This window comes from Xiphias gladius, chromosome 20, assembly GCF_016859285.1.
Source record: "Xiphias gladius isolate SHS-SW01 ecotype Sanya breed wild chromosome 20, ASM1685928v1, whole genome shotgun sequence".
NCBI lineage: Eukaryota > Metazoa > Chordata > Actinopteri > Istiophoriformes > Xiphiidae > Xiphias > Xiphias gladius.
Window position 1 is genome coordinate 2222148 of NC_053419.1, and position 14816 is coordinate 2236963.

At 40.6% G+C, this 14816-nt stretch overlaps 1 protein-coding gene across 3 annotated transcripts in view; it reads right to left on the reverse strand.

Annotated features, from left to right (window-relative positions):
• tln1 (talin 1) overlaps window positions 1-14816 on the reverse strand; it is an 85311-nt gene that overhangs the window by 16389 nt on the left and 54106 nt on the right. For all 3 annotated transcript variants that reach the window (XM_040158438.1, XM_040158436.1, XM_040158437.1), the window contains exons 39-50: window positions 14327-14459; window positions 14031-14132; window positions 13545-13715; window positions 9991-10239; window positions 7292-7411; window positions 7045-7191; window positions 6479-6645; window positions 6046-6229; window positions 4618-4743; window positions 4176-4292; window positions 3748-3933; window positions 2953-3060 (exon numbers count right to left, since the gene is read on the reverse strand). In XM_040158438.1, coding sequence (XP_040014372.1) covers window positions 2953-3060; window positions 3748-3933; window positions 4176-4292; window positions 4618-4743; window positions 6046-6229; window positions 6479-6645; window positions 7045-7191; window positions 7292-7411; window positions 9991-10239; window positions 13545-13715; window positions 14031-14132; window positions 14327-14459 — 1810 coding nt within the window. The remainder of the gene's footprint in view (window positions 1-2952; window positions 3061-3747; window positions 3934-4175; window positions 4293-4617; window positions 4744-6045; window positions 6230-6478; window positions 6646-7044; window positions 7192-7291; window positions 7412-9990; window positions 10240-13544; window positions 13716-14030; window positions 14133-14326; window positions 14460-14816) is intronic.

Below are 14816 nucleotides of genomic sequence, written 5' to 3' on the forward strand. Positions count from 1 at the left end.
AGGACAGGGCTTTCGTGTGAATGTGTGTAGGTGTCAAATCGTAGTGCATGATGTTGCTGAAGAGAAAAAATAACTCAGGATATTAGGAAAAAGTGGTAAGGAAAAGTCGTGGCTGGATTTTTACCATATAGGTGTTTCTATACAACACTTTTGTTAGTGCTTTTAAAAGGTTCATTTATGGCACAATTGCAGTGACCAGCAAGAAGGTCATATGTGCAAGGTCAATGGCATTACTCATTTCAGACCCTTTGAACAGCTGTGCCAGTCAGTTTGGTATGCTACACTAGTAGTTGTGGTGAGCCCACAATGACTTCTCCCACTAAGTAATATAGCTGTCTGAGGTGCAGAGTGGCAAAATGTGAATACAGCGACAAACCCGAAGATGTGAGGTTTCAGTCACTATGATCAGCACAATAACCGATTTCTGACACTATAGTAAAATAAAATCTGAACAATCATGTGTTACACATTATTTTTCTGGGTAGGTGACGTAGTTTGTTTCAGTCATTTCGATGACAGGCTATAGAGATACATTTTCCAAAAAGCATGTTGTTTCTAAATGTCTGTTTTGAATTTTGTTGTTTTACCAAGTGATACAGTCAGTCAGACTGACTGACTGGCTGACTTACAGACAGACACCTGCCAAAGTACTCAAAACCACCTCTGTGGTAGTTCCCCCTATAGTAGGTGTCTCCAAGGCCACATTTTGCCACACATTTTTAAAATATATCCGCACACATACACCGTGCACAATGGCTTGTTTTTTCACACTTTATTGTGTCGTAGATTTAATTTTAAAAATACAGAAAGATCCTAGAACAAAACGTGCCCTGAGACTGGGGTGACAGTTCACCTTTCACTACGAAAATGAACCGAGGCATACAGCCAAGACAACTCTGGAGTGGCTTGAGGACAAGTCTCATGTCACCGAGTGTCCCAGCCAAAGCCCAGACATAAACCCTGTAGAACATGGCCCCACCATGTGGAGAGACCTGGTGATGGCAGTTCAGAGATGCTCCCCATCCATTCAGATGGAGCTTGAGAGGATCTGCCAGGAAGATTGGGGTAAACTGCCCAAATCAAGTGTGTAGAGCTTGAAGAGACTTACCCAAGAAGACTCGAAGCTGTAGCTGTGATTCTTTTGCTTCTTCTTCAAGAACTGAATTAAGGGTCTGAATACTTTTGTCAATCAGAGCTTTCAGTTTTTGATTTTTAATTAATCTGCATTAATGTATAAAAACATGTTTTGACTTTGTCATGCTGGGTTACTGGGTAGAGATTGACAGGCAAAAAAAAAAGCAATTTTATCCATTTACAATTAAATCAACAACATAGTAAAGTGTGCAAAAAGTAAAAGGGTCTGAATACTTTCTGAAGCCACTCTGACCCTTAGGAGGGGGCTTATCCAATACAGGTCACGCCCAACTTCCCACAGAAGACTGCCCTCAGACCCTTCAGGAAGAAGCATGTCCACTGAGCTACAATATTATTAAATTATTTTCTTTCTTCTTTCTCTGCATTGGTGGGGCAGCATGGGTGGAGACTCAGCTCTATCAGAGCCCACTTCACCTGATTCAACACAGGTGTGTTTGTTTATTTACTATGTTATAAGTATGGCTGATATCCACTAAGACACTACTGATCCTCTTATTGAGTGTTTTATGATGGAGGTGGTTCTCCATTGGATCCACTGACAGCTGGTTTGCATAAGACAGAGGACATTTACATGTATGGACCTCCATTATTATTTAGAAAGTAATTGCTTGATGCTCATTGCCAAAGAAATAATTTTCCATTCACACTGGGGTCATTCCACTGTTGAGTGTTCAGCGTCTTTTTTACCCTAATTTTCTGTTTATAGAGGCTGACTTTTGGAATGAGGTGCTTTTTATTTTTCAGGGCCGGCTCATAGCATAGGTAACATAGGTGGGTGCCTAGTGCACACAGAATCTCAGGACTGCGCCACAAGAGTGGAATATGCCACTAACACAATTTCATTAATCATCATTCCAGTCACAATATTATCAACAAAAACAGCCTTTTAATCACAATACTAAACATACTGCACCCGAACTGCCAGCCATTTGACACAGCGCACCACTGCACACTGAAAAGGTACCATTTGATGCACAATTCTGCATCAGTCAGCCCAAGTCCGGGATGTAACACTGACCCTCTGATGGCAAATGCTACACTGGATCAGCCAGAGGGACGCTTCAGTTATTGACAGCTCAAATTATTTCCTATTGAAAAGGTCCAAGCCTTTAGGTGCGCAAGGATGAAAACGGAGAAAAGAGGAGGAGGAAAAGAGAGCCCAATATAGAGGTATGTCGTCTTATGTTAACATTAAAATGTAGCAATGGTAGCAATTGCTACGAAGGCTGCTGAACTCAGATTGAAGGATATGAATCTGAACGGCCTAAAACAGCCTGTTTTAAACTTTGTGACAATGCATTTTCCAGCTAATCCAAGACGGTTTTTAAATAGTTTATTTAGCTTAAGAAGTAGGAGAATTTTCTCAGCCGATGCAGGAACAATTAATCTTTATCACAAACTTTCAAATCAACACATTTGGAGTTACATGGTTTGGAGTGGACAGGAAGGATATGAAAAATTGTAATCTGAAAAGTAACTAGTAACTGCAGCTGCTGTTTGCCAAATCCTAAGGGCACCAAAATGGCTAGAGCCGGCCGTCTTCTAAGTACCCAGTTCTCCATGTTTATTCCAACTACACTAGTAAATGATCCCTTAGTCACAATGGCCATGTCCACTCTGTGTTAGTGGTTGTGATATGGTTGCTGTCATGCGGGGCTGCAGAATTTCTACATTTCAACTACTCGTCTCCAAGTCAGGAAATGTTTTTAGGAACTGCTAGGACAAATGGGTAGCACTGTAAAGTCCTGAAAGTAAAGTGTTAGTGTGTATTTGTGTGTGTGGGTAATGATGTCTTACCACCAACACATGCTCCAGCAGTCCCAGATATCCAGAAGCACATTCATTGCCGTAGCGCAGAGCTCTCATCTGGACCTCTTTGCTGACCTCTGGGTGGTAGGCAGCTTGCTGAAAGAGCAAACAGACGGAAATCAACATCTGAACTAAACACTGAGAACTTAGGCAGTAGGGCATTTTGTATGTTAAAATGCATTTCTTAAATTGAAAAAGGGGGAAATAATTTGACCTTTCATTGGAAACATGACATTACTGAATGGTATTTTTGAGTTGATGAGATTTACAAGCTGGGAAGAAACCTTACCAACCTGACTTGTATTTGATAACGACAATTTAACAACAACAAAAAAACACTACAGTAATGTAAATCTTTGTTGGTTAGTTGGTCATTTGATGCAGAGACAGCTGCTTTTTCAAAGACAGATACCGTAATGACTGAATAGATGATTTTTCCTTCACAACCAAAGTAAGAATTCCTTATTGAAATTATAAAAATTAGCAACCAACAACTGCAAGAGAATGTGTGTTATAACCAGGGGTTACAGAGATGGCTGATATGTAATAATTATCCCTGCATTATCTTAATATCAAAACATTACAATATTTTAAAAATTATTCAGAATCACGGTCACTCAAATCGTCAACCCTGTACTATTTCTGAGTAATTTTTGTTCTCAAACATTCAAGATCTCAGACTGTGACGGATTTTGGGCTAATTGACTGTTAACAGTTTCTCTGATCGCCAGTTGTGTGGACCAACAGATAGAGTGTATCTCATGACATGAAGCTCCTGTGTACCTTGCAGGAGTGCAGCATGTCAGCGATGGCCCTTCTGCTGAGGTTGGCTGTGGCAATGATGTCTTCCTGACGACAAGAGTTCCCAGCAGCCACTGCCTTTGCTGTTGCCATAGTGATTCCTTTAGTCATGCGAATGAACTCCTCTGGTGTGGTTGTCTTTGGTGGTGGGTCAGAACTGCTGAACACCTGTATGGTAAAACCAAGGGACTGTAAGTGAACTAACATATAGCTAAGTGAATTTTATACTACAGAATTAGCCGCAGGATTAGCATTCTGAATATATCCTTCTTGCTAGAAGGAGCCTAGTTTCAGTTGGTACTAGGCTACAGCATCTGCTACTGGTTGGAGTAGTATAGAAACATTTATTCCAAATCTTGACAAAGATATTGATAACACAACATTTCCATTTCAAGATTCTAATTACTCACAGCTAGCTCCTGTTTGATGTGTTCAATAGTGGCCTCTAAAGCTCTGGTCCCCTTTGTGGCTTCATCCTCCACTGCCTTCACCGTCTTCAGGAGGGATGTTACATTGGTCACCATCACCTATAACAACAGGTCAGATCATATGACCGTAGATTAGACTGTTGGCAAGAATAAAAATGCTCACTGATAAATCTTATATTGATACAAACAGATCTTATCTGACAATTTTTCAAAGTTATAAGAGTTGTTCAGAGTTCCAAACTGACAATCCAGCCACCATGCCTACTGCACACAGTGATTGGTCAGCTGTGCATAGGTAAGAAAAGTCTGCAGGGTTTGAACCTTTCTCTCAGCTCTCATTTTTCATTCATACACCACCTTACGGGTAAAGCAGGGTGTTGCTATAGAGGATGAGTCTCATATGACTTTGTGTTTTGCATCTTACCTTAGCGGAGTTCTTAAGCTGCAGCATGCTGGGGTCGTCGTGAGGTTTGCCTGCAGCTGCTTTGGTGGTGCTGATGAGGTTAGCCAGAGCTTTGGCCACATCTTTCACTGCATTGATCAGGACCACCTGCAGAGTGCAGAACACAGTGCCTTACAGTTTTACTTGATGCCTTCACGTTGGAAGTGATTGTACCTAGGCACATCAAGAAGCAGCTGTCTGCTAGGTCAGGGGCTTCAAGAGTGTTTATAAAGTTGTGTCCTTTAGAGGACAGTGGTCTCTGCCTACCCCCACGTGAGACAGACTATAGAATTCACCATAGATAGCATCATTGTCAGTTCCCTCCCATAGCTTAAAGCAGTGGTTCTCAACCTGAGGGTCCCAACCCCCAAGGGGATTGTGAGAGTAATTCCAGGGGGTAGCCAAATGGTTGCGGAGAAAAAAATAAAATAACAGATTATAAACAAAATAACATATTTTAGACTGGGGAATGGTTTATACATTACATTGCCTGTATCAGTGGTATATATGTTTGTGAGAGTCAGTGAGTTTCTGATTGGACACACAAAAAAACTGTTTCATTTTGCTACTTTTGTGCCTCAGTATTGTGCTTAACCAAGCAGCTATAACCTGTTTTGCTAGCTATCATATGGAATGACTATGGAGCGATGGCTTCAAAGAAATAGTATTCAAGCTCAAGATTTGGGCTAACAGGAGTTGTCTTAAGGTGGGTTGCCTTAAAATCCCACAGCAGCACCACCGACTGAGAAATGCAAGGCAATAGTGCCAGTTCCAACAGAACCCTGAGCTCCCAACAAGCTTCAGAAATATCTGCCTGACTTTCCGCAATATTAATTTAGATGCATAGCCAAAAACAACATGGAACATCAACAGTGTGCTATTTGCTCAGAAGTGCTTGAACATGAAAGTTTAAAATCAGTTTAACTTGAGAAGGGGGTCATGAAAACCAACCTGATTATTCTGGGGGGTTTTTACCTTGAAAAGGTTGGGAACCCTGGCTTAAAGGAGAGCTAAATGAATGGTGTTTGATTTGTCTTTGAAAACGTATAAAATGGGGACTTAATAGGAACATCCACAATCCCATTTCTACTTTTTGTATATTTTGTTGTTTATTATTTCTCATTTTTATGCTTACTATTCATTTTCTTTATAAATGTATCTGTTGTTTCTATCACAGTACCCAAACCTAAATCTGTGTGAAAGTTGTTCTTGAACCAGCCATCTACTTATTGGCTGATCTTTGGTGCACAGTGATGTCACTCTATAGCTTTAGGTTTGGGTATTTGGTAATGAACATTGAGCTTTGGTACAAGAGGGATGTATTCAGTTGAAACCAGAGCCAGGATTTTCAAGCACTTTTTGTCAGTCAACATGCAACATGTTTTCTGAAGGCAGTTCTGCGGCCCATACCTGGGTCTCTGGATCTTCAGAACCAAGGCTGGCAGCTCCCAGTTTGACCACATCAGCCAGTTTGGTGATGGTGGTCACTGAGGACTGGGCAGCCTGGGCCAGTTTCTCCTGACTGGCTCCAGCACCGGACACCAGCAGCTTGGTGTCTTCCACTAGAGCCTTAGCTGTCTTCAAGATGCATTCTCTGCACACACAAAGGTAAAAAAGTCACCAGCTATCACTGATGAGCTTCAATAATGCTCAGTGCAATCTATCTTTTAAGCATTTCTGTCACTGGTCTTTCTGAAAAAATGAAGCTTGTTCCTGGAGTTTATTTTCCATATTTTATGACAACTACAGTGCAACTACAGCAGCTGCTATGAGAGGTCGAAACCTTCATGATATTGAGCACAGAAAAAAAAACCAAACAGAGGGTCTCTGCAGGGATTTGTACCTGTGGTCAGCGAATGTCTCTGCGTTCTCTCTGTTTAGAGTACCAGCAGTGGCAAACATGATGGTGGTGTCGAGGTCGGCGATGATTCCAGACACAGCGCTGGCTGCTGTGATGCAGGCCTGGGTGCCACGGTTTCCTGCCTGCAGGGACGCCAACACATGGGAGACCTGCAGCAAGAGGACAAATCTGTAATGAGTTGAAGTTGGACTTGTGCCCATTAAACCCCATGAATAGGCCAGGTCTACAAGTTTGAGAGGAAAAAAGTGAAATTTCAAAAACTTCTAATGAAATATATTCTAACAGTTGCAGTGAGCTAATGTGTATAAATTAAAAAATATCCACGGTGGATGGAGTAGGTGGAAGAGGTAAAGAGCCTGGAGGTGCACCCTTGGCCTAGTGGGTTAACATGCCAATCATCAATGGCAACGTCCCCTGCTAGATACCTTGGATGCATCTCTCACGCCCTTGTTTCCTGTCATCTATTCACTATTGATATTTAATCAAATTCCAGAAAAATAATTGAAAAAAAAAAAAAAAAGAAGTGAAGCGATTGGTTGTGGACCAACCTTCTCAGAGACTTTGCGGGCGCTTTCAATCAGTTCTTTCTTGGTGAACGAGTCGTTGGGACTGCACTGCAGAGCTCCAGCTTTGGTCACCAGACCTGTGCAGCTGAAACCCAGCTCACCCACCTGCTTCTTAATGTGAGAACCAATCTAGAAACAAAAAAAGACATAAAAATAATGGAAAGTGAGATATGCAGCACTGACATGGCCTGTAAAGACGACATTATGAGGTACGTTTGGTTTTATTTACTTCATCATTCTCTGCAGTCATGGCTGCATATTTAGCTTCATTTGCCAGATTTCCAAACTCATTAGTCAGCTGGTTGGCCAATCCTCCGAGGTCATCTGGGTTGGTGTTAGATTTTGTCACCTAAAGAGAGATGAGAAAATACATTTGTTGAGTAATAACTAGTTAATCTATCAGGTTTACACCAGGTAGATGATCAAAAAAACAAAAATACGCACTATAATGACAACACAAAACAAATACTGCAGATGTATAATTCACACTGAGTCAACAGCCAACTTCATGTCACTAAAGAAGGCAAGCTGCACTGTCAAAGGGGCGGGCCCTGACTTTGTCACAGTAGGCATGGCCTTGAACTGTCAGAGTGGTGGGACATGGTGGAGACAACAGGGGCGGGGCTTGGATAGTCATGGGGCAAGGCCTTATGCAGATGACAGGGGCAGAGTTTTGGTGCAGTCAGACTGAAATTCGCTTTCCATTCATTCGTTTTTTAAACGAGGCAAGACACATTTACTTCAGGTGGAAAACTCTCCTGCCTCCTTCACTTTGGTTTGAGAGGGAGGTGGGACTGACCTCTTATTCAGGAAATACTGTTTGTTTATATTCTTGTTTTATAACTCAAGGGTGAATGAGCAGCAGAGAGGAAGGGATGCTGTTTGTTGGTAGGGAGTGAAAGGACAATGACAGAGGTTATTGACGGTGAAATGTTTGATATAACACTGTATAATTAACAACTTTGTTAACTGCTGTTGCTAGTCCGCAAGCCATGCTAGTTCCTGCAGGCAATGGCAGAACCAGGGGGTGGCCTTGGATCTGGCTAATTCTGGCTAAGTCTGGCTAATTTTTTTTTCTTGCGCTTAACCATTTCTCTACTGCCGCAGCTCCACTGGGGACACATTTTTTAGCAGTGCACTTAACTGGTTGTGCCCCTCTCCCACCCACTATGTGTTCAACTCACTCACTGTTGTCGTCTGACACATGCTAAAAACACATGCTGTTGCTGGGTTTTGCTGATGTGGATAAAAACGAAGTCTCTGCTGTCAGTATAATTACCAGAAAGATGTTCACTGACAATAGATTTAACTGTTTCATGAATGGATTTATTTAAGTAAAAGGATGGGTTCAATCTTGCAAAGCATAAAATAGATATTTGGTTTTCATATGGCTGGGATACCTGCACTAATGTGCTGCACACACAATGCAAATTAGTTTTCCATAAAATTATAAAACAGCCTCGATGTGTTTGTTTCTTTTTCAAATTTTCCTGCCCATCATCATTAAAACTGATTCGCCTATAAAAAGTTCCCAACATGTCCATGTCTTGTTGTGCAAGAGAATTTTCTTTAATGTGAAGACACAGCAACAGGAAATGTTTGTTGGCTAGCATTAGCAACAACACTCCAGCATTAAGAGCTCTAGTGTTTGTAGAACACTAACCACAGTAGGATTCTCCTCCTCCAGTTAACTTGAGACTCAAATGGGAAGAAAAACTTCTATTCCTGATGATATATCACCTTTTTTTTTACTAGGCTTCCTTTTTACAAAGAGGAAGGGGAGTATGTAGACTAGGTCAAAACCTATTATGGCTGGACCGCCCTTTTATCCATCTGCCGTCCGGTCAATTGAATGAGACTCATAGAGAGATGTGCCTGCGAAGGGAAAGACCAGCCTCACACTTGCAGGGGCAATACTGGCAACACTATTCTACAGAAAGTAGGTAAGGTTTGTCCAAAAAGTTGCTAGATTTGTTCCTAGGTGCTTTTTTGAAAAAGGGGTCTGCAAAGTCTTTAAATCTAGCGACAAAGATTGTAAGTTGGCAGCACTGCCTGTAAATGCCCCCCTGATGACGTATTTGAAACTGTTTGTGCCAAATAAATTTGAAAGAACAACGGCTCATAATCCTCATCAGCAGTCATCAGCATTGATTGTTATGTGTATAGTGATGCTCAAATCTGTTGAAATCTGATGAAAGTAAGAACAGGAACCAAACTCCAAAGAGCAGAGATTCAGGTACAAGCTACAAAAGAACTGAAACCCACTAATAATATTATTAATAAAAATAATAATAGTAAATGTATAAACTGTTTCTATCTTATTGCATCCACAGACTTTTAGGGGCTTATTTTACATAACAACCTTTTGGCTATAAGCAAACATCTGTACAGCGCATGCAGAAAAAACCACCCCTGTGAAAATTGTCTGGCTCCACCACTGCCTGCAGGTTATATTTACAACCCTATCCACACTATTTCCTGTCCCCTTCTGCTTTTAGCAAGATCACAGGTGCAAATTTCACCAGGTTGATTTCGGTCTGATTGCACCATGACAGTGGCAATGCCTCATAATGGGGGCGCGATGGGACATGATACTGTCACAAGGGGTGAGGCGTGATTCGGGGGCAGGGCTGGTTGCAGATAATAGGGGGAAGGGTTGGATCTGCCACTGAAGAAATGTGGGAATGTATCACTGAAGCAGCTTCCCAGCTTTGCAGAACTTCAGGTAAAACTTTCTTATTGATGACTGGATGTTCTTAACCACTACATTATCTAGCTGCTGCGTTAACCACCTATTGTAACAGACTAGTTTCTTTTTTGGACCACTTAAAGTGAGAAGTGATGTAATTTAGTTACATGGTTTAGTATTTAGCTCGTCTTTAGTTTTTAAAAAAATTATCTTATTGGATAATTATCAAAATGCTTTACCATCTCCTGTACAGTGACAGCAATGGCCTTGGCTGTCTTAACCATGGTAGTCTGGTAATCCACGAAGGTGCCTTCAGGTTCAAGTGCAGGTGTGTCTTCCATTTTATTAATAGCATCATTGATGGAGTCAACCATGCCACCCACAGCTCCTGCTGCACTGGCAGCTTCAGCCAGAGTGGCGCCCAGGTCATCTACTGCTTCTTTCATCATCTGCACTGACTCCTCCAGGGCCTCCTGCATGTGTGCTGCCTGGAGAAAAGAAAACACATTTGAGTGGGTAATTCTGAAATATTTAACCGGACTGCTAAAACAACTCAGCACAACAATAAATAATATAAAAGGAAATGAAACGCAGCAAAGGGAATAGAATGAAATGCAATAATATAAGATAAAAAAGGTTAAATAAACAAAACACATAAAACATAATGAAACTGGAAAAATAAAACTCTGTGCTAACATTAATAAAAGGCTATTTTAAAAATATAAGTTTTAAGAAATAACCAGTGCAGAACAGAAGTGAAGTGATCTCTTTGAATTTGAGTACAGCAAATTGCAATGGTCAAAATGTGATGATATGAAAGCAGCATTTCCCCTATGTGCATTCCACCACTGTTGAATTTTGAGTGCCACAGCTGGAATTTTACATGGTTCACTAATATTCCACCTTCACTTTCGCTTTCTACACTGCACTGAGCTGACTGGGGATAGTATGACAGGAAGGGGACCCTATCACATACCCACAAACAAACACATGCACGCACAGTGAGGTCACTGTTTACCAGTCGAACACAGACTGTTGGCGAATACGCGTGCAGCAGTTGGCCAATTAACTTGGAAGAAGCAACATATGGTGACAAGATAAACCTACATACCTCTGCTAACAGAAAGCCTTTTACTGAGCTATGTTCTTTGGCAAAGGCTGTAGAAATATAACAGAAGTAACAGAATTGAGCTAAACAAAGTAAACGTTTCTGAATGTCAATGGTGAAGTGATTGTTACAAGCCAAGCTAAATGGTTACTAGTGGTTACTTCATCAAGTTAGCTTACTATGCCGTAATACCTGCACATTTCACATGAATTACTCAGGTTGGCAGTTTGATTAAACAGACAGTGTACCACATTACTGACGTCTGTACGGAATATTACTGAACCTTGTGCAATCATTGCAACCCCATATGATCAGGATATGAATAACTTTCAATTTGTTTGTGAATGTTTGTGCACACAAAGCAAACATTTTTGCTTGAACCATTTTTGAAAAAAATAAGTATTCGAATTTTAAGCATAGGACAATTATGTCAGCACCCCATTAATAACCAAGTAACTCCAATGTGGTCTCATTCTTTTATACATCCATTGTGGACCTTTGTGCAAACAATTCAAACATCTGTGATTCATTATTCTAAGTTCTAAGTTATTATAAGCTATCACAATTTATTTATTACCTCCACCCTGGAAGTTATATTTTCACCCATGTCTGTTTGTTTGTTTGTTTGTTTGTATATTAGTCAGCAGGATTACGCAAAAAGTACCGAACTGATTAGCACCAACCCTAACCCTTACCACTTGGTGGAAGGAGGGTTAGGGGCCAGGCAGCAACCCATTGCATTTTAGAGCAGATCCGGTTAATGGGGCGGATCAAGGAATTTTTTTTTTTTTTTTTTTTTTTTAAATCACTTTCCTTAACATTGCGATTTGGGACATTTTTCTCTACATTTTTGGCAATATTTGGGCTTGGCAGATGTATGCGCTCTACTGAGTGCCATTCTAGTCTGAAGTAACGCTCTTAACTGTTGCTGTGCAACAAAGATACAGCGTCTCATAACACATCCAATCAGACAGCTAGATAAGGCACCATAAAAATGTGTATTATTCAATTGTCCAATAACCTCTACATCTGTTCTACTTTGTATGACTATAGATCCACCTTTGTCAGATACTTCGACAATCTCCTGATTTGACTGTAGAGCCTTTTATTACGCTGATATTAGGGAAGAGCCAAATGCCTTGAACCTTCAAAGCTTTGACTGCTGCCATGCTATTCGACGTCCAAATCAGTATTCAAATGCTCAGTTTTTAAAAAAAAATTACTTTATGTGCATTACCACAAAACCCAAAATAGCATATGAAGTCAGAAATAATAATTCAACACTATTCATTATGCATCAACATTGATGATTATTAGTTATAGTCAGACAAGCACATTTAATTTTAGAGATAGCTTTGTACACCAGTTGTTCAATGAGCTATTAACTAACGTTACCAGCACTGTGACTGGGAGAGTGACACGTGACCACGTGACAGGCTTACAAGTTACAACTACACTAGCAAGATGTCGCAAAAGACAAACGTCTGGAATAACTTCCAAATTTGAGAAGATGACCCCAGAAATGTTGAGTGCCATATATGCCAAAGGAAACTGGCATATCACAAATCTACAGCAAATTTGCCAAATCACAAGAAAACTGTAAGTAACAGCTTAGCTGTCACTGATGTTAGTGCGACCCGCATGATAACAAAGCATGACTGTTGCATGCATTGTTATTACTGGTTTTTGTTGTATGTTGTCATTTGATAGGGACTGCTGTTTTGCTCCCTTCTTCTTTCTCCCTCTCCTTGTCCTTTTCTTTCTCTTGTGGATGGTTGATGCTTGTCTAAAAAAAACACCATGAATGGATGATTCACCTGTATGTCCTGGATCTCTAGTATCCTTTTCACTAGTCAGGAGATGGCTCTGTCTACTGCTTTGATTTTGGCTTTTCTGCCTTGGTAGTTGCCCGTTTATATTTTTGTCCAACTTGTTCCAGCTTCAGTTTTTTGTTATGTTGTGCACGTCTTTCAAAGCCGTTCCTCTTATAGTCGCACAGATTGTTCTCCATTTCTGCAAATGTAACATTTTCCAATTTGTTTTTTATTTGTTCCTGTACGGCCTCAATTTCTCTTTAAACTTGAGTGGCTATGTGCTTCATTTGTTCAATTATAAACAATATAAGATCAAAAGAGCATTTGTTGAGAAATTATTCCCATATCTGTAAAAAAAATTGTAATCTTTATTCACCAGCATGGGATTCTTATTTGTATGGCCTGCCAGTATTTCATCATGACAAAACAATCCCTTTCATTCATATTTTTTTTTGTTGTCAACTTTGATATCTTTCATTGTTGTATCATAAGACTCACTTTTATCAAACTGTGTTTGATGCATGACAATATCTTAGGCCACTGCATCACTGATAGCAGCATACCTTCTTAAGTCCAATTGTTCAATGAGACTATCAGGCTCATTTTACAGTGAGCAAGTCTGATGAAGCCTGTGGTGGAACCCAGTTTGCAAAGCTGCACTTGTGAATAAAATAATATATGACAAAGACACCAGCTTCTCAGTGTGTGACAACTTATTTTAGACTGCATTGTAAACTGCACCATTTTCTTGGTCTGTGCTTTGTTACACCCCCCAGGACCTAGTCTCAAGATTAAAGGGCTGTGTCATTTGACCAGGTTATTCTACCAACTTCTGTAGAGGACTTTGTTTGACGAGTGCCAGATTCATTACCTTGGGGTTTCCGCCAGCCTCCTTGGCAGTGTAGAGCATCTGCAGGGCTGACTCTGTGAGGGTTTTGGTCTGGTCTAAGACAGCCATCTGCTGCTGGCTGCTGAGGATCTTGGATGCTGTGCCAATGGCTGCCATGATCAGGGGCTCAAAGTAGCTGGCCATCTGAGATACCTGTTCAAGTGTATTGGGGAAGAAATTATACATAATGACAAATTCAAAACAGAGTTTCTGAAATAAAAGGAACAAGGACTGTCACTTTTTATTTGAAATTCAAGCATTCGCTTGAATGTGGGGGGAAAAAGTTAATATTCGAACCGTAATGACCTGCTCGAATTCAAAATTTGATCGAACTTGATTTTTGGAAAAAGTGAAAGCCCTAAAAGTAACATGTCACTGTAGCCCTAGTCTGTCTTTAGACTGACCACCAGCTGGTCAACATTCATGTTACACTGTGTCAGCTGCGTAGAGGGTTGTCAGGTGTTTTACCTTGTGTCCCAGCTGGGAGGCCTCCGAGCGAGCAGCCACAGCTACAGGATCAATCAAGTTACTGATTTCATGGACTGAAGCAGCCATCTGCTCATGGAGAGTCTGAAACATACACACATGTAAGATTAATTCTTATTAATGTATGGTAAATAGAGTTACATTACAGAGTTTTCCTTCATCATTTGATTGTCTGTATACACTTCTTAGAGTGTTAGAGAGTGTGTGTGTGTGTGTGTGTACACACATTCTTTGTGTCTTCGTGTGTGTGTGTGGGTGTGCACGCGTGTTTGTGTTACCTCCATGGAGATGTCTTCTCGGGGTGTTAGCTGCTGGCTTATGGCAGCCAGAGAAGCCTGATCAACCTCACGGATGCAGCCGTTCAGCACCTCAATAGCGTCATCACATTCTCTCTGGCCAGGAGCCTTTTCTCTACACAAATACACAGGGTGGAGGGTGTATACAGTGAATAGAAGCTACTATAAATGATAACTAAATAAGTAATAGGGCACTTTGAGACTCTTGTAACACACTTGAGCTTAGTATAGAAATGGATCTTACAGTTAGAATTAGTATGAAATGTTTTTTGTTCCTCAGCACTCTGGGTGCTCCAGTTATATTTAAACAACTACAGACCTTATTCTGAAGTGTCATGGCTGCTACATCTGTCTTTGTAATATTACAGAAGTCTATATTCATCGTGGTATAACAGAAACAATATATTGTATTCATATTAGACTTGTGATGTGATGACTGATGATGCAGAGATTTTTTCATCATGCATACACA